This window comes from Scyliorhinus canicula, chromosome 6 (assembly GCF_902713615.1).
Source record: "Scyliorhinus canicula chromosome 6, sScyCan1.1, whole genome shotgun sequence".
NCBI lineage: Eukaryota > Metazoa > Chordata > Chondrichthyes > Carcharhiniformes > Scyliorhinidae > Scyliorhinus > Scyliorhinus canicula.
The window spans coordinates 31,690,881-31,710,039 of record NC_052151.1 but is presented as its reverse complement, the minus strand read 5'-3'; the positions used below and the strand labels follow the sequence as shown (position 1 = coordinate 31,710,039).

Below are 19,159 nucleotides of genomic sequence, written 5' to 3'. Positions count from 1 at the left end.
CTTGGATATATCCCATCTGGCCCAGGGGACTTGTTGACCCTCAGGTTTTTCAAAATTGCTAATACATCCTTCTGCAGAACATCTACCTCCTCCAGCCTACCCGCCTGTATCACACACTCATCCTCAAAAACATGGCCCCTCTCCTTGGTGAACACTGAAGAAAAGTATTCATTCAATGCCTCTCCTATTTCTTCTGACTCCATGCACAAGTTCCCACTGCTGTCCTTGACCGGCCCTAACCTCACCCTGGTCATTCTTTTATTTCTCACATAAGAGTAAAAAGCCTTGGGGTTTTCCTTGATCCGACCCGCCAAGGACTTCTCATGCCCCCTCCTAGCTCTGCTAAGCCCTATTTTTAGCTTATTCTTATGTTCTTATGTTCTTATTCCTTGCTGCCTTGTAACCCTCAAGCGACCCAACTGAACCTTGTTTTTTCATCCTTACGTACTCTTCCTTTTTCCTCTTGACAAGACATTCAACCTCTTTTATGAACCATGGTTCCCTCACACGGCCATTTCCTCCCTGCCTGACGGGGACATGCCTATCAAGGACACGCATTATTTGTTCCTTGAACAAGCTCCACTTTTCATTTATGCCTTTCCCTGACAGTTTCTGTTCCCATCTTATGCTCCCTAATTCTTGCCTATTTGCATCATAATTACCCCTCCCCCAATTATAAACCTTGCTCTGCCGTATGGCCCTATTACTGTCCATTGCAATAGTGAAAGACACCGAATTGTGGTCACTACCTCCAAAGTGCTCTCCCACAAATCTAACACTTGGCCCGGTTCATTACCCAGTACCAAATCCAATGTGGCCCCCCTCTCTTGTCGGCCTATCCACATATTGTATCAGGAAACCCTCCTGCACACAATGTACAAAAACTGCCCCATCCGAACTGTTCGACCTCTCGAGGTTCCAATCAATATTTGGAAGGCAAAAGTCACCCATGACAACTACCCTGAGACCTCCACACCTATCCATAATCTGTTTTGCAATTTCTTCCTCCACATCTCTATTACTATTTGGGGGCCTATAGCAAACTCCTAACAACGTGACCGCTCCTTTCCTATTTCTAACTTTGGCCCATATTACCTCAGTAGGCAGATCCCCCTCGAACTGCCTTACTGCAGCCGTTAAACTATCCTTGATTAACAATGCTACTCCTCCACCTCTTTTACCACCTTTCCTACTCTTACTGAAACATCTGTACCCCGGAACTTCCAACAACCATTCCTGTCCCTGTTCTAACCATGTCTCCGTAATGGCCACAACATCGTAGTCCCAAGTACCAATCCACGCTCCAAGTTCACCTATCTTATTCCGGATGCTCCTTGCATTGAAGTAGACACACTTCAACCCACCTTCCTGTCTGCCGGTACACTCCTGCAACCTTGATACCCTCCCCAGTACCTCACTACTCTTAATACTTGCTTCTGGACTACAACTCGTTTTCCCAGTCCCCTGACAAATTAATTTAAACCCCCCTGAAGAGCCGTAGCAAATTACCCTCCCAGGAAATTGGTGCCCCTCTGGTTCAGGTGCAAACCATCCTGTCTGTACAGGTCCCACCTTCCCCAGAATGTGCTCCAATTATCCACGTACCTGAAACCCTCCCTCCTACACCATCCCTGCAGCCACGTGTTTATCTGCACTCTCTCCCTGTTCCTCACCTCACTAGCACGTGGCACCAGCAACAAACCAGAGATGACAACATGGTTTGTCCTGGCTCTCAGCCTCCACCCTAGCTCCCTAAATTCCTGTTTTAAATCCCCGTCCCTACTCTTATCTATGTCGTTGGTACCGATGTGTACCACGACGTGTGACTGTTCCCCCTCCCACCTAAGGATTCTGAAAACACGGTCCGAAACGTCACGGACCCTAGCACGCGGGAGGCAACATACCATCCGTGAGTCTCTTTCACTGCCACAGAACCGTCTATCTGTCCCTCTAACTATCGAGTCCCCAATAACTTTTGCTCTCCTGCTCTCCCTCCTTCCCTTCTGAGCCACAGGGACGGACTCAGTGCTGGAGATCCGTTCACTGTGGCTTACCCCTCGTAGGTCGTCCCCCTCAACAGTATCCAAAAAGATATACATGTTACTGAGGGGAACGACCACCGAGGATCCCTGCACTGACTGCTTCCTCCCAGCCCCTCTCACTGTCACCCATCTATCTTGATTCTTCGGAGTAACTACATCTTTGAAGCTACTATCTATGACAGGGGTGGGCAAACTACGGCCCGCGGGCCGCATGCGGCCCGCCAAAGGTCTTTATGTGGCCCACCAAGATCAAGTCTTTTTTTTTTTTAATTTTTTTTTTTTTATAAGGTTAATGGGGGGGCTGTTGGGTTACTGGTATAGGGTGGATACGTTGCCTTGAGTAGGGTGATCATTGCTCGGCACAACATCGAGGGCCGAAGGGCCTGTTCTGTGCTGTACTGTTCTATGTTCTATATGAGGCGCCCAGAATCATAACCGGGTGAAGCACCATTTTTGAAAAGTAGAGAAAAAGAGGGCTAAAGGCAGGATGCCGCCGGGGGAAGCGCTGAGGTATATGCCGCACGCTAATTGGTTACAACCGGGACTATTAATTAATATACTATGCGGCCCTTTAAAATTGTGAATTTCTGAATGTGGCCCTTGCATGGAAAAGTTTGCCCACCCCTGATCTATGACCACCTCTGCCTCCCGAATGATCCAAAGTTCATCCTGCTCCAGCTCCAGTTCCCTAATGCGGTTTCTGTGGAGCGCACTTCCCACAGGCAAAATCAGCAGGGACATAGACGGCGTCCCTCACCTCAAACATTCTGCAGGAGGAACATTGCACTGCCTTCCCTGCCATCCCCTCTAGATAAGAAAAAAGAAAAAGAAAGAAAGAAAGAGCTTGCCTGTTATTCACTCTACCCCTTGGATTAAAGGAGGTGGAAGTGTGGGGGGGGGGGGGCACTACAAGTGTGGTGTCTAGGGTTTAGGAGCTGTCACTTGACAACAGCTCCTCCACAAACCACCTTCAAGATACAATGACCGCAATGCATTGATGCAAATTTTCCCTGCAACAGCCAATCAGCAGCTCTGCTCTACTGCCCTCTGCTGGATCTGTCTAAAGAAAAGAAAGACTTTTATGTGCATTTTACATGCAATTCTGTAGCACCTTCTGCAACAACTTAAGGATGTGACAGTTGCAATGGAGGAAACATCCCAGGGCAGTCCAAAGCAAGTTGACAGCAGTAATAACCTAAGCAACATTTGCTATCCCTGCATCTGAAATTCATTTCATGCAAAATAATAATGTTCACAATTCTAAATAGTCGTTTGGTGATACAGAACTTGAGTGTTACTGAAACAAGGGACTTGCCAAAACTTTTGACTTGCACTCAATAGGACATTTCACAAGAATGCCAATCCAAGGTGGGAAACAAAAATTTATACTCTCAGAAGAGGCTGCGATTGGTTGAAAAGTGGACTCTGATTGATAGACGTGTTGCCAAGGGGAATTCACCAGTTAATGGTGACTGACAGTTAACTGCCGAACATTGTTTGAAATTTAAACCAAGCAGCTTGACCCTGATTAGTCAAGGCATTGCCATGAGGAATTATCAGCAAATGGCTATCGCTTAATATGTTTTGCTGAAAGGGGTGCAATGTGTGCGCGTGCTACTCCTGTCTACAAAGAACAGAGCCCTGTGTATTAATATATGCCTCTTCCAGTACACATATGTGCCACACACTGCAAACCCAACTGGTAATCTTAAATTGGTTGTCAGCATAATTCTTGGCCTACTGAGGATTATTTAGCAAATGTTGTCCAATCACGGAATTGTTGGACACCGTGTTCTGCAAACACAGACTGGTTGTTGACAGTCTGTACCTTGCCCTTTGCGAATAGCAGAAGAGACATGCTGCTTGATACAATCTTCCTATCTTTGGGATATCTGACCTACATACCTGGTATCACACTGACACTGAAATTCATATACCATATTACTCATTTGCGGGACAGGCAGAACATATTTTGGCTTCACGTCAGCACCCTGTTGTGGCAAATACCACTCGTGCTGCTGCTACTGTTTTGTAGCAATGTGAAACATCACCTGTTGCTCAAATTTTGAGATACCTTGCTCTTCCAGGGTAATCTGAAGTAGACCGGGTACTTCTCAGGACCAGAAGTAACGGTCTTCGGCCCCTTCATGAGTTTGTGTGATACACCGCGCAAAATTATCTGCTCGGGGTAGCCATTATCACGCAGGATGTCTTTGATGCACCTGTTTTCAGCACCAAACTTGCATGGTTGTTTTCCCCTTATATTGATTTTCTTGTGAAATGTCCTGATAAGTGCAAGATGCAAAACTTCTAAATACTTTAAATATCTACTTCAGTAACCAGCTGCTCTCTTTGACTGGGAAATTAACCTGATATGTGGCAAATATCTGCAAGATTTGGCAATAAGGGTATGAGTAAATTACTTTAGGATAATTAAATCAGCCCATGAAAACAGATCTCACTAAGTATTGTGAAGCAAAAAGGGCCAGCCAACCGGGCTGACCTATAATTGTGAACGAGAGAAGCTGGGATTGGTCTCCTTGTGTCAGCCATAGCTCAGTTGGTAGTATTTTTGGCTCTGAGTAACAAAAGATAAACCGTTAAATCATTACACTGTTTTGTAGAAGAGCACTGGACAATGTTTATCACTCAACCAATATCAAACACTTTATAAATTCCTTTGAGCAGAAAACGTTAAGAAGCTGTGCAGGTTAGGTGGATTGGCCATGCAAAATCGCCCCTTAGTGTCCAAAGATGTGTAGGTTTGGTTACAGCGACAGGGCGGGGGAACGGGCCTAGACAGAGTGCTCTTTGAAAGGGTCAGTGCAGACTCTGCACTGTCGGGATTGGGGGGGAAAAAATGGATTTAATCGAGGTGCTCAAAATTATGAGGGTTTTTTGACAGAGTAAATAAACTATTGCTACAGCTTGGGAAGCTTGGTAGCCAAAGGAATCAAATGTAAAATTGACGAATGAATCCAAAGCGAGGTGGGAAATCTTTTGTGTCGTGTGCACTCCCTAATATGGTGGAAGCAGTTTCAGATGAAATTTCAGAAGTAGGTTAGAAATATACTTGAAAAGGGAAAAAAGAATGAAGGCTTTTGGGAATGCGTAGCTGACTTGGATTGATTGAATGACTTTTCAAGTAGCCAGTATAGCTATGATAGAACAAATGGTCTCTTCCTGTGCTGTATGATTCTGTGATAACTGTTCCCTGCGTGACTGCCCATTAAAGTAATACAACAGGAAAGGACCCAGTGAAGTCACTGACTAGTCACTAAAGCTCCATGAGTAATGAGAGATGGATGTCGAAAAAGCAAGTAGATCTGAAGCAAGTATTGTAATTTGCAAAATACAAAACTGGCCGACTGTTTTAATGGATAATGACACTATAAAGAGGGTTCAGAGAATGGGAACACTGGTGTTAGCAGAACTCCAATCTCTTAATTATGAAGATTGGCCTAGATCATTGAGGTTATTTGGAAAAAAAAAAGTTCTGGGAGAGTCAAAGAGAGTTGTGATCAAATATTTGAAATGGATAATGGCACTGCGATTGAAGAACTAGAGGTATAAAATACATGAAGGAAAGTGCTGGATAGATGAATGCTTCTCAGGAGCTCCTCACCTCCTGGGACAAGGTTACTAATGCATTTAACAAGTATCAGAATATGGAAGACAACTGGGAAGGTATTGGATAAGTTTGGGAGGGCAAAGCATATACTAAGGCAAGGTGGGAAAGTTTGGTGCATGTGTTTAGATAACTGGTTTCCTTTTGTTTGCTTGATATTTCATGCATTCATAGAGGAATGTTTTGCAGGACTTTTCTTGAAATTGCAACAAGTTTGTTTTCCCTTTTGTTTAGTCTGTGCCATCCCCAAGATTAAAGTGGGACATCATCTACTGCAGCACAGAGGCATCAGTGACCCGGATGATCCCCTCTTTCTCTTTATTTTCTATGCTCGTGGCGTGCCTTTGAATTTCTGCTGCACTTCTTTAAAATAAATAATAATCCTTTGAGAGTGTCAGTAGTGAAGTTTATCATGAAGTTTATTGATAAAATCCCATCTCCACTTCTAGCGTGCCATGTGCACAAGCCAGAATTGCAATAGAGAAGGAGTTGGGGTGGTGAAAGTGGTTAAAATCACAGATGAACCATGCAGCATTGATGCTGGGATTGGAGGGCTTGTGTCTGCATTTGTAATTTCGCTTTGAACAGTGCTTTGAAGTCCCAGTTCCTCATCAGGCCTAATACAAAACATTCAAGAACTGAAGCTACATTTTCTGATTTCTTCACACAGGTTTGGTTCTGTATCTGAAAATGGAGTTTACGAGTCACCCATCGAAGACAAAGGTGCTAGGTTTAATGTTATGCTCGCAGCCCTTACGCCGACGAGGATTGCGTTAATATTTCAGGCATTGGGAGCCATGAAGGCAAGTACATTTTCAACAAATTTGTCCCACCAGCTAGCTTTCAGCAGAACAATGGTGCACAGTCTGTCCCCTTGTCAATGATGTGCTGCCAATACAGTACTTCGCCATCCCATCAGCAGTGCATCGTTCTCCTTATTCCCATGGTAACTGGCAGTGCAAAGGCTGATTCCGATCTGTTAATTAATTCAATAGTCCATGTTACAACGCAGCCTCTAAATCTAAACCCAAGTGTTAAACTACCCTAAATTTCATGGTTGTTTCCTGGAGCAGCCCTGTTTCTAGCTGGTTCTCATCTTTACGAGGACAAGGAAATGTCAAATCTGGTTACACAACTAACTCCTTAACCCTGGACCTACCTGTACACCGTACCAAGCTACCACTGGATTTATTTCATACTGTGCAATAAGTGTCCCCGGTAAGACCCTGTACAATTTACTTTTGCCTCCCCTTGTGCAGAAGCATCTAATCCCTCGCCTGACAGAGACCAGAACACCACACTTTGTAATATTGCCCAAATGCACCACAGTTGAGTGTAGAAATGTGCACTCATGAGCTGAACCACAACATGCTAGGACCATCGTCTTACTTATTGTATGCAGCTATTCCCAATGGATCTTCTGATTTGTTCCACAATTAACAGTACATTGCAATACCCTTTATGCGCTGGGCACCTGTGTGCACAGAGGCAAGTCTTTTGAGTTATGCATTTAAAAGGACTGCTTTTCCCATGGTTATTGTTAAAATTCTACTTGGGATGTGAAGTAGGGGCTGGTTTAGCACAGGGCTAATTCGCTGGCTTTGAAAGCAGACCAAGGCAGGCCAGCAGCACGGTTCAATTCCTGCACCGGCCTCCCCAAACAGGCGCCAGAACGAGGTGACTGGGGGCTTTTCACAGTAACTTCATTTGAAGCCTACTTGTGTCAATAAGCGATTTTCATTTCAAGTGCAATTGTATCTGAATAAGGTAAAGACTGCGCAAACAAGGAAGGCGATTGTACAATTTATAAGGGGAGACAAATCACAAGGTTGTATCTAAACATAAACAAAATAGTAAATTATTTCACATGCACATTAAAAAATAGAATGGCTGAGGGATATTAAGAGATAGGCAGTATAGTACCACAGGTCCAAGGATGTGCGGGTTAGGTAGATTGGCCATGCTAAAATTGCCCTTTAGTGTCCAAAGATGTGCGGGTTAGGTGGGGTTACAGGGTTGCAGTGGATAGGGTGGGGGCCTGGGTAGGGTGTTTTTTCAGAGGGTCGGTGCAGACTCGATGGGTTGAATGGCCTGCACTGCAGAGATTCTATGGTTCTATGAGGTAATGATGGAGAGATGGTATAAGTATTTTGCTTTCGAATTTGCAAAGGAGATAAAACAAGTGGACATGACATTGGATAAATAGTTGAGCAATGAGATGAGAGTATTTAAAATAAAAAGGGATGTGTTAAATAAACAATTCAAAATCAAAGAGAGTAACCAGGAGGATTGATGAGGGTAGTGCAGTAGATGTTGTCTATGTGAATTTTATTATGGTATTTGTTAAGGACTGACTTGGCAGACTGGTCGGAAAAGTAAAAGCCCATGGAATATAGGGGAATGTAGCAAGTTGGATCCAAAATTGGCTCAGCGACGGAACAAATGATAAGACTATAAGAAATAGGAACAGGAGTAGGCCGTTCAGCCCCTCGAGTCTGTTTCACCATTGAATAGGATTTTGGTTGGTCCTACATTCCTCATGTCCATTTTCCTGCCCTTTTCCCATAACCCGTACCAGCCTCCCCGGACAGGCGCCGGAATGTGGCGACTAGGGGCTTTTCACAGTAACTTCATTGAAGCCTACTCGTGACAATAAGCGATTTTCATTTTCATAACCCTCGATTCCCTTACTGATCAAGAATTTTTCTATCTCGGCCTTAACTATACACAATGTCTCTGTGGCAAGGAGTTCCAAAGACTCTCAACCCTCTGAGAGATGAAGTTCCTCCTCATCTGAGTCTTAAATTGGCACCCCATTATTCCGAGATTATGCCCACTGGTCCAACAGCTTTCTCTCTCTCGCTCTCTTCTCCTCCCCCGCCCGCCCGCCCCCTCAATGAGGGGGAAAATCCTCTCTCATTTACTCTGTTCAGTCCCTTAAGCATCCTATGTTTAAATGAGATCACCCTCCGTTGTCTGGGAGTGGGGGACCCTCCGCAGGGGTGGGCCACCATGGGTGGGTGGGGGGCGCTTGTGGCAACCTGGGAGCAACCACTCACGGCACCACCATGCCAAACCCTGGATCATTTACCTATTCCGAGGGCAACCCTTGTCCCTGCCCACCTGCCCCACTGCCCACCCATAACCTCCACCGACTGCCAAGGCCCCTGGCCGTGCGGCTAAAGGATATTGCTAATAATGAATTGGCAATCATGGTTAAGTGAGCACTTCGCACATCCCAAGTGGATTCCCATGGGTGGGCGGGCCATGTAGGATGTGGGAGTCATTGCCTTTCATCCCAGTCACACCTTGATGCATGGTCACTGTGCCTGAACACTGCGGGAGTCAACACCGCACACGCACAGCAGCCAACATCCGAACACCCAGGGGATGGGACACAGCTCTCGGGACATGTCCATGGCTGGAGAGTGGGTGGGCCACGGGGAGGGGGTGCCCGGAAGGGATGGGCCAAGTGTTCGGAGGTCAGCCCGCATTGCGGAAGAAAGTGACAGAGGCAACATAACGGTTGTGCACAAAGGTGTTTTATGTGTTTTACAATCCCTCCCTCTCCTGATGGTGCCCCCCACTCCCCCCACCACCACCTAGTGTCCTCAGTGATAACTCTACCGCTACATCTAGGTATTTCCCCAGGATGCACATCTGAGGTGGAGGCAGCCAGCTGCTTACCTCGTCCATGGTTTTCGATGCCCCAGACGGGCGTCCTCTGGGGGCTCTGAGGCCGGAGCACCCGGCACACTTGACACATATACAGCTGTGCCGTCCTGCTGCGTGTTGTGACTTCGTGATGTGGCCTCATCAGAGGGGTTGAAATCTGAGGAGCTGATGACCACCGTCGCCACTCCATGGGATGGGTCCGGGTTGGCACCTAGTGCCCCCTCCTCCTGGTCGGTGTGCACAGGGCCCTGGGGTACACCTCGGGATGGAGGGGGAGCTGATTTGGGCTCTGGCAGCTCCCCAATGTCTGCAATCGTGTCGACGCCCTCAGCGATGCTCTTCAGTTACTGGGGCACATCCCCCAGTGACTGTACCGTGCTCCGCAGCGCCTGGGCAATGCCTACCTGCGACTGGGACAAGCTCTGCAGCGCCTGAGTAATGCCTACCTCTCTTCCGGTTGCGGCTATGACCAGCTAAGTCGCACATTTGGCAGCTCCTGCGACAAAGGTGTTTAAGGGCCGATTGGAGGGCCCCGACGGTACTGTAAAGACGAATCCCGGTGGGGGAAGGCTCCCTGAGGAGAGTGAGACCAACTTTATGGTCGGTACTCGGAGTGGGGCGACAAAAAAAGCGGCAGCAGCTCCCCGAAAAAAGCGGGGGAAGAGGACCAAAATGGCGGCCGGTGGCGCACTAGAAGATTGGAGAAAATGGGCGGAGGAGCAGCAGGCCGCTCTCCTCCGGTGTTTTACGGAGCTGAAAGTGGAACTCTTAGAGTCTATGAACGCGACGACCACAAGGCTGATGGGGGCCCAGGCGACCCAAGAGGCGTCGATAAGAGAGCTGCAGCAGGAGATGACTGCAAGGGAGGAGGAGGCCACGGTCCTCGTGGGAAAGGTGGAGGTGCACGAGGCACTCCACCTGAAATGGCAGAGCCGCTTTGAGGAGCTGGACACTCGAATGAGGCGGAAGAACTTGAGGATCCTGGGCCTAGCAGAAGGCCTGGAGGGGCCTGATCTCCCGAAATATGTAGCGGAGATGCTGAGCTCCCTGATGGGAGAGGGGGCCGGTCCATCGCCCCTGGAGCTGGAAAAAGCATATCGGGTCATGGCTAGGCGGCCTAGGGCGAACGAGCCCCCGAGGGCGGTGCTGGTGCGATTCCAGCGTTTCTGTGATCGGGAGAAAGTGCTGAGGTGGGCCAAGAGGGAGAAAAGCAGCAAATGGGAGAATTCGACGGTGCGGATATATCAGGACTGGAGTGCGGAGGTGGCAAAGCGGCGGGCCCGGTTTGGCCGGACGAAGGCGGTGCTGCACGCAAAGAGGATCAAGTTCGGAATGCTGCAGCCAGCGCGCTTGTGGGTCACCTACAAGGACCAGCACCATTACTTTGAGACCCCAGAGGAGGCATGGACTTTTGTTCGGGAGGAAAAGCTGGACCTGAACTAGAACTTGGGAACGCCGGCGGTCGAGGCCGCCCGAGTACCCTTGACTGATCAAGTGGCCCATGTCTTTCTTAGGCCAGGTCGGAACTTGGTTAAAGTTGATGGATCGTTTGGTTTCTTTGAAACTTGTGTTATGGGGGGTTTCTTTGTTCCTTTTTGTGTGTCTCTTCCCGTTGCCAACTTCCCTTAATTATTGTTGTTGTAGGGGGGGCTTTCTTACTGTTTTTTGATCTGTTCTTTAAGGGTTATGGTTACTGTTCTGTTCGATGGAGGGTGATGGTTAAATACGTTATTATTGGGTAGTTATTTAGTTATGCAGGCATAGTTATGTATTTATGTATTTATTTGAGATTTGTTATTTATATTGTTATATTGTTAAGTTGGGGAGGCGGGACGGGGGGGGTGCAAGTTGGTTATGCGTGTTTTCTTTTTCTCTTTTTTCTTCCTCTCGTTTTAAGGGGGCTTTTTTAGGGGCTTGGATGGGGACGGGGGTGGAATTGAAGATGGCGGGGTAGGGTGTGGCCGGGCGAAAGCGCGGGCTTTCCCCTGTTTCCCGCGCGCGGGACGGAGGAAGGGGGAGGAGAGAAGAGTGGGGTGTGGCCAGCAATGGCGGCTTTTCCCGCGCTGAAGCGGGGTCAGAGAGGGATGGCAAGGGGGGGGGGAGGCCCCTCCCCCCCCCACATCGGGAGGAGTCGGAGTGTGGCAGGGGCAGCCGGGTCAGCGAAAACCAGCTGACTCTCGGGAGTACGATGGTGGATACACCGCGGCTAGGAGGGGTCCTAGCCAGGGTGGGGGTGGGGGGAAGGGGGGTCAGGGGGGGATACCGGGTTGCTGCTGGAAAGGCCGAGGACGGGAAGGGAAGAACGGGAGGAGAGAGGGGGGGGGGGGGCCATCGCCATGGGGAACGGGTCAGAAGGGGAGGGTCGGCCCGGGGCGAACAGGGGACAGGACATGGCTAATAGACAGGGGAAAGGGACGGGTCGCTCCGCGACCCGGTTGATTACTTGGAACGTGAGGGGGCTGAATGGGCCGGTTAAGAGATCAAGGGTTTTTTCACACCTAAAGGGACTGCAGGCGGATGTGGCAATGTTGCAGGAGACTCACTTGAGAGTAGTAGACCAGGTACGCCTGAGAAGGGGGTGGGTGGGACAGGTGTTCCACTCAGGCTTGGACGCAAAGAACCGGGGGGTGGCGATTTTGGTGGGAAAGAGGGTGTCGTTCGTGGCGGCGCAGGTGGTAGCAGATAAGGAGGGTAGGTACGTGATGGTGAAGGGTAGGCTGCAGGGAGAGAATGTGGTGCTGGTGAATGTGTATGCCCCGAATTGGGATGACGCGGGTTTTATGAGGCGCCTGTTGGGCCTCATTCCGGGTCTGGAGGCAGGGGGCCTGATCATGGGGGGGGACTTCAATACAGTGCTCGACCCTGGGCTGGACAGATCGAGTTCCAGGACGAATAGGAGGCCGGCAGCGGCAGAGGTGCTAAGGGGGTTCATGGAGCAGATGGGGGGGGTAGACCCTTGGAGATTTGGCAGGCCAAGGGCGAGGGAGTATTCTTTTTTCTCCCACGTCCACAGGGTGTACTCCAGAATAGACTTTTTTGTACTGAGCAGGGGGCTGATTTCGAGAGTGCAGGACACGGAGTACTCGGCCATTGCGATTTCGGACCATGCACCACACTGGGTAGAGGTAGAACTGGGGGAAGCACGGGACCAGCGCCCGTTGTGGCGCCTGGATGTGGGGCTGCTGGCGGACGATGAGGTGTGCGGAAGGGTCCGGAAGGGCATTGAGAGATATCTGGGCACGAACGACACGGGCGAGGTGAAGGTGGGGGTAGTCTGGGAGGCCCTGAAAGCAGTGATCAGAGGAGAGCTGATCTCCATAAGGGCACACAGAGAAAGGAAGGAGAGGCAGGAGAGGGAGAGACTGGTGGGGGAACTTATAGAAGTGGACAGGAGATATGCGGAGACACCAGAGGAGGGGCTGTTGAGGGAGCGGCGCAGTTTACAGGCCCAGTTTGACCTACTGACCACTAGGAAGGCGGAGACGCAATGGAGAAGGGCACAGGGCGCGGTCTATGAGTACGGGGAAAAGGCGAGCAGGATGCTAGCACACCAGCTGCGCAAGCGAGATGCAGCCAGAGAGATTGGGGGAGTGAGAGAGAAGGGAGGGAACGTAGTGCAGAAGGGGCAAGAGGTGAACGGGGTCTTCAGGGATTTCTACAGGGAATTGTACCGGTCTGAGCCGCCCAGGAGGAGGGGGGGAATGGAGAACTTCCTCGATAGATTGAGGTTCCCAAAGGTCCAGGAGGAACGGGTGGAGGGGCTGGGGGCGCCGATAGAGCTGCAGGAGCTAGTTAAAGGGATAGGCCAGATGCAGGCGGGGAAGGCGCCGGGGCCGGATGGGTTCCCGGTGGAATTTTATAAGAAGTATGTGGACTTGGTGGGTCCAGTGCTGGTGCGAGCCTTCAATGAGGCGCGAGAGGGGGGGGTGCTGCCCCCGACAATGTCACAGGCCCTGATCTCCTTGATCCTGAAGCGGGACAAAGACCCTGTACAGTGCGGGTCCTACAGGCCCATCTCCCTCTTGAATGTAGATGCCAAACTGTTGGCAAAGGTCCTGGCAACCAGAATAGAGGATTGTGTGCCAGGGGTAATCCATGAGGACCAGACGGGGTTCGTAAAGGGACGACAACTTAACACAAATGTCCGGAGACTGTTGAATGTGATTATGATGCCAGCAGTGGAGGGGGAGGCTGAGATAGTGGTAGCACTGGATGCGGAGAAGGCATTCGATAGGGTGGAGTGGGAATACCTGTGGGAGACGCTGGAACGGTTTGGGTTTGGGGAGGGATTTATCAAGTGGGTGAAGCTGTTGTATTCGGCCCCGATGGCGAGTGTGGTTACAAACGGGAGGAGGTCAGAGTATTTTGGGCTCCATCGAGGTACCAGGCAGGGATGCCCCCTATCCCCCTTACTATTTGCATTAGCGATCGAACCGTTGGCGATGGCACTGAGGGGTTCAGGGGGGTGGAGAGGACTGACAAGGGGAGGGGAGGAACATCGGGTATCACTCTATGCGGATGATTTGTTGTTATATGTGGCGGACCCGGAAGGGGGAATGCCGGAGGTAATGGAAATACTAGCGGAGTTTGGGGACTTTTCGGGATATAAATTAAATGTGGGTAAAAGTGAGGTCTTTGTGATACACCCAGGAGATCAGGGGGAGGGAATTGGGCGGCTCCCCTTTAAGAGAGCAGTAAAGAGCTTCAGGTACTTGGGGGTGCAGGTGGCAAGGAACTGGGGGACCCTCCACAAGCTGAACTTTTCAAGGCTGGTGGAGCAGATGGAGGAGGAGTTCAAGAGGTGGGACATGGTACCGCTGTCGCTAGCAGGGAGGGTGCAGTCAGTCAAAATGACGGTCCTCCCGAGGTTCTTGTTTCTGTTCCAGTGCTTGCCCATCTTTCTCCCCAGGGCCTTCTTCAAGAAGGTAACTAGCAGCATTATGGGCTATGTGTGGGCACATGGCACCCCTAGAGTGAGAAGGATTTTCTTGGAACGGAGTAGGGACAGTGGAGGATTAGCGCTACCCAATCTTTCCGGATACTACTGGGCGGCAAACGCATCGATGGTGCGCAAGTGGGTGATGGAGGGGGAGGGGGCAGCTTGGAAACGTATGGAGAGGGCATCCTGCGGCAATACAAGCCTGGGGGCGCTAGTAACGGCACCATGGCCGCTCCCCCCCACAAGGTATACCACGAGTCCGGTAGTGGCAGCCACCCTTAAAATCTGGGGGCAGTGGAGGCGACACAGGGGGGAAGTGGGGGGTCTGATGGCGGCGCCACTGAGAGGGAACCACAGATTTGTCCCGGGGAACACTGGCGGGGGATTCCAGAGCTGGCACAGGGCGGGCATCAGGCAACTGAGGGACATGTTCATAGAGGGGAGGTTTGCGAGCCTGGGGGAGCTGGAGGAGAAATTTGAGCTCCCCCGGGGAACACGTTTAGATACCTGCAGGTGAAGGCATTTGCCAGACGACAGGTGGAAGGATTTCCCTTGCTTCCCGATAGAGGGGCGAGTGATAGGGTGCTGTCAGGGGCCTGGGTCGGAGAAGGGAAGGTCTCGGACATCTACAGAATAATGCAGGAGGTGGAGGAGGTACCGATAGAGGAGCTGAAAGACAAGTGGGAAGCGGAGCTGGGAGAGCAGATAGAGGATGGGACATGGGCGGATGCCCTAGAGAGGGTCAATTCGTCGTCGTCGTGCGCAAGGTTGGGCCTCATCCAATTTAAGGTGCTGCACAGAGCCCATATGACGGGGACTAGGATGAGTCGGTTCTTCGGGGGTGAGGACAGGTGTGTTAGGTGTTCGGGAAGCCCTGCGAACCATGCACATATGTTCTGGATGTGTCCGGCACTGGAGGAGTTCTGGGAGGGGGTGGCGGGGACGGTGTCGAGAGTGGTGGGAGCCAGGGTCAAACCAGGGTGGGGGCTAGCGATTTTTGGGGTTGGGGTGGAGCCAGGAGTGCAGGAGGCAGGTGAGGCCGGAATATTGGCCTTTGCGTCCTTGGTAGCTCGGAGAAGGATCTTGATTCAGTGGAGGGACACAAGGCCACCAAGTGTTAACACCTGGTTAAACGACATGGCAAGCTTCATCCAATTGGAAAGAATCAAATTCGCCCTGAGAGGGTCGGTACAGGGGTTCTTCCGGCGGTGGCAGCCCTTCCTTGACTTTCTAGATCAGAGACAGGAACTGGAGGCCGAAACAGCAGCAACCCGGGGAGAAAGGGGGGGGGGGATAGCAACGAAGGGAGCACGTCAGCGGGGGGTCGCGGGCAATGGCTGCCCGAGGCCATCGGCAGAAAGGGAAAAACGGTTTGGTTGCTAGACTGGTAGCGCGGGGGGGGGGGGGAGAGGGTGGGGGGTGCGCGCGGGGGAGGGCGTGGGGAGGATTTTCCAGGGGGGATTTGTTGTGTTATAATTTAAAATGTAGTAGGGGTAAATGTTTGTATCGAAAAATTTCAATAAAAATTATTTAAAAAAAAAAAAAAGAGTAATGCCTACCTGTGACTGGGACAAGCTCCGCAGCGCCTCGCCCATTCTCATCAGAAAGCAGGATATGTTCCACTGTTCCTCATCGAGGTAAACCTGGTGCTGGTCACATCCACCAGCGAGTCTGACATTCTGACGCCACCCTCAGCCATGACCATCACCGACTGTGCAACGCCTTCAACTCCTTCACCAATGGTGCCGATGTCGTGCAACAGGCTTTCCATTGCAATCGCCACCCCAGCAGTTTGGGTCTCGGTGCCACTCAATGCCAGCGCCATCTCCTGCACCCGTAGCCTCTGGGACTCCTCCAAGCGACTATGGATCTGCTGGAGTGACGCTGACATCCCCCTCTGAATGTCCCGGCTGCACCCTATCATCTCAATCAGCTCCGAGTATCTCGGTACCACAGGCTCAGCATCAGGCGGGGACCCAGCAGGGTCCTGGGATCCAGCAGCCCTCCCAACTGCTGTCTCACCTGGGACTCCTGCCTCCACCTGATGTGCATCATCACCAGTGTGGTGCTCACCAGATTGTGCCCCGGAAGCCTGTCCACTAACATAAGACCATAAGACATAGGAGCACAATTAAGCCACTCGGCCCATCGAGGCTGCTCCGCCATTTACGCATGGCTGATACTTTTCTCATCCCCTTCTCTCCATAACCCCTGACCCCTTATTGATAAAAAAAACTATCCATCTCTGTCTTAAAGACACTCAGCGAACCGTATGAGTAGGTTCTTCCCGGAGGTGGAGGACAGATGTGAGCGGTGCCAAAGAGGCCCGGCCAACCACGCCCACATGTTCTGGTCTTGCCCCAGACTTGTGGAGTACTGGACAGCCTTCTTCGAGGCTATGTCCAAAGTGGTGGGGGTGAGGGTGGAGCCATGCCCGATAGTGGCGGTCTTCGGGGTTTCAGACCAGCCAGATCTATTCCTGGGGAGGAGGGCGGACGCCCTTGCCTTTGCCTCCCTGATCGCCCGCCGTAGAATCCTGTTTGGCTGGCGGTCAGCAGCACCGCCCAGAGCTGCAGACTGGCTGTCCGACCTCTCGGATTCTCTCCAAATGGAGAAAATCAAATTCGCCATCCGAGGGTCGGACGACGGCTTCCACAGAACGTGGGAGCCATTCATGCAATTGTTCCGGGACCTGTTTGTGGCCAACGTACAAGAGGAAGAATAGTTGGAAGGAAGGTAGGCGGCGGGGAGGGGGGGGGGGCTACGGGCTCGTTACGGGGGTTTGATGGCTAGCTAAGGCCCAAAACCAAACTAAATAAATGCCAATAAACATGTTGGGGAATGTAAAATATGTATGCCGGCAAAGAGGGGGAGGCCACAGTTATTACTACGAAGATGCTCACCTGTAAATACATATGTTAATTTTTGCGTGTTTTTTTTTTCTCTCTCTAACAATTTGTAATTTGTTCAATATAAAACATGAAAACTGAATAAAAAGCATTTATAAAAAAAAAAGACACTCAGTGAATTGGCCTCCACTTCCTTCTGCGGCTAAGAGTTCCACAGATTCACCACCCTCTGACTGAAGAAATTCCTCCTCATCTCTGTTTTAAAGGATCGGCCCTTTAGTTTGAGATTGTGTCCTCTGCTTCCAGTTTTTCCTACAAGTGGAAACGTCCTCTCCCTGTCCACTCTATCCAGGCAGCACGGTAGCATAGTGGTTAGCACAAATGCTTCACAGCTCCAGGGTCCCAGGTTCAATTCCTGGCTTGGGTCACTGTCTGTGCGGAGTTTGCACGTTCTCCCCGTGTGCGCGTGGGTTTCCTCCGGGTGCTCCGGTTTCCTTCCACAGTCCAAAGATGTGCAGGTTAGGTGGATTGGCCATGCTAAATTGCCCTCAGTGTCCAAAATTGCCTTTAGTGTTGGGTGGGGTTACTGGGTTATGGGGATAGGGTGGAGATGTGGGCCTGGGTAGGGTGCTCTTTCCAAGAGCTGGAGCAGACTCGATGGGCAGAATGGCCTCCTGTACTGTAAATTCTATGAAGATCCTCCCCCGCCCCCATCCTTCTAAACTCCAACGAGTACAGACCTAGAGTCTTCAACCGTTCCTCATACGACACGCTCTTCATTCCAGGGATCATTCTTGTGAACCTCCTCTGAACCCTTTCCAAGGCCAGCAGATCCTTCTTTAGATACAGGGCCCAAACTGCTCACAGTATTCCAAATGGGCTGACCAGAGCCTTATATAGCCTCAGAAGTACATCCCTGGTCTTGTACTCTAACCCTCTCGACATGAATGCTAACATTGCATTTGCCTCCCTAACTGTCGACTGAACCTACACATTAACCTTCAGAGAATCGTGACTCCCAAGTCCCTTTGTGCTTCTGATTTCCTAAGCATCTGCCCATTTAGAAAATAGTCTATGACTCCATTTCTCCTTCCAAAGTGCATACTAAGAGAGGGCCCAGATGTTATAAAATATCTGCACAGACTGACCGGCTAACTGGCCTATAATTTCCCGTCTGCGGTGTTACATTAGCCACTTTCCAGTCCTCTGGGACCCTTCCTGCCTCCAGTGATTCCTGAAAGATCATCCTCCACAATCTCCTGAGCTATCTCTTTTAGAACCCAGGGGCCCCTTTAAAGTCACTATCGTATCTGTTTCAGCTACCTCCCTCGACAGGCTCCCACCACCCTTTGTGTGGAAAGATTTGCCTCGCACATCTCCTTTAAACCTTGCCCCTTGCACCTTTAACCTATGCCCTCTCGCAATTGACTCTTCCACCCTGGGAAAAAGCTTCTGTCTATCCACTGTCCATGCCCCTCATAATTTTGTAGACCTCTATCAGGTCGCCCCTCAACCTCCATCGTTCCAGTGAGAAGAAACTACATTTCTCCAACCTCTCCTCACAGCTAATGCCCTCCATACCAGGCAACATCCTGGTAAATCTCTTCTGCACCAAAGCCTCCACATCCTTCTGGGAGTGTGGCGACCAGAAATGAACACTATACTTCCAAGTGTGAACCAACTAAGATTCTACAAAGTTGCAACATGACTTGCCAATTTTTAAACTCGGTGCCCCGGCTGAGTATGCTGTATGGCTTCTTGACTACTTTCTCCACCTGCGTTGGCACTTTCAGTGACCTGTGTACCTGTACACCCAGATCCCTCTGCCTGTCAATACTCTTAAGGGTTCTGCCATTTATTGTATATTTTCCATCTGTATTATCTCAAAATGCATTACCTCACATTTGTCCGGACTAAACTCCATCTGTCATCTCTCCGCCTAAGTCTCCAACCGATATATATCCTGCTGTATCCTCTGACGGCCCTCACCGCTATCCACAATTCCACCAATCTTTGTGTCGTCCGC

At 50.4% G+C, this 19,159-nt stretch overlaps 1 protein-coding gene across 3 annotated transcripts in view; it reads left to right on the top strand.

The window, feature by feature from the left end:
* Nucleotides 1-19,159, top strand: part of acoxl (acyl-CoA oxidase-like) — a 531,095-nt gene that overhangs the window by 58,397 nt on the left and 453,539 nt on the right. For all 3 annotated transcript variants that reach the window (XM_038799111.1, XM_038799113.1, XM_038799112.1), the window contains exon 9: nt 6,341-6,473. In XM_038799111.1, coding sequence (XP_038655039.1) covers nt 6,341-6,473 — 133 coding nt within the window. The remainder of the gene's footprint in view (nt 1-6,340; nt 6,474-19,159) is intronic.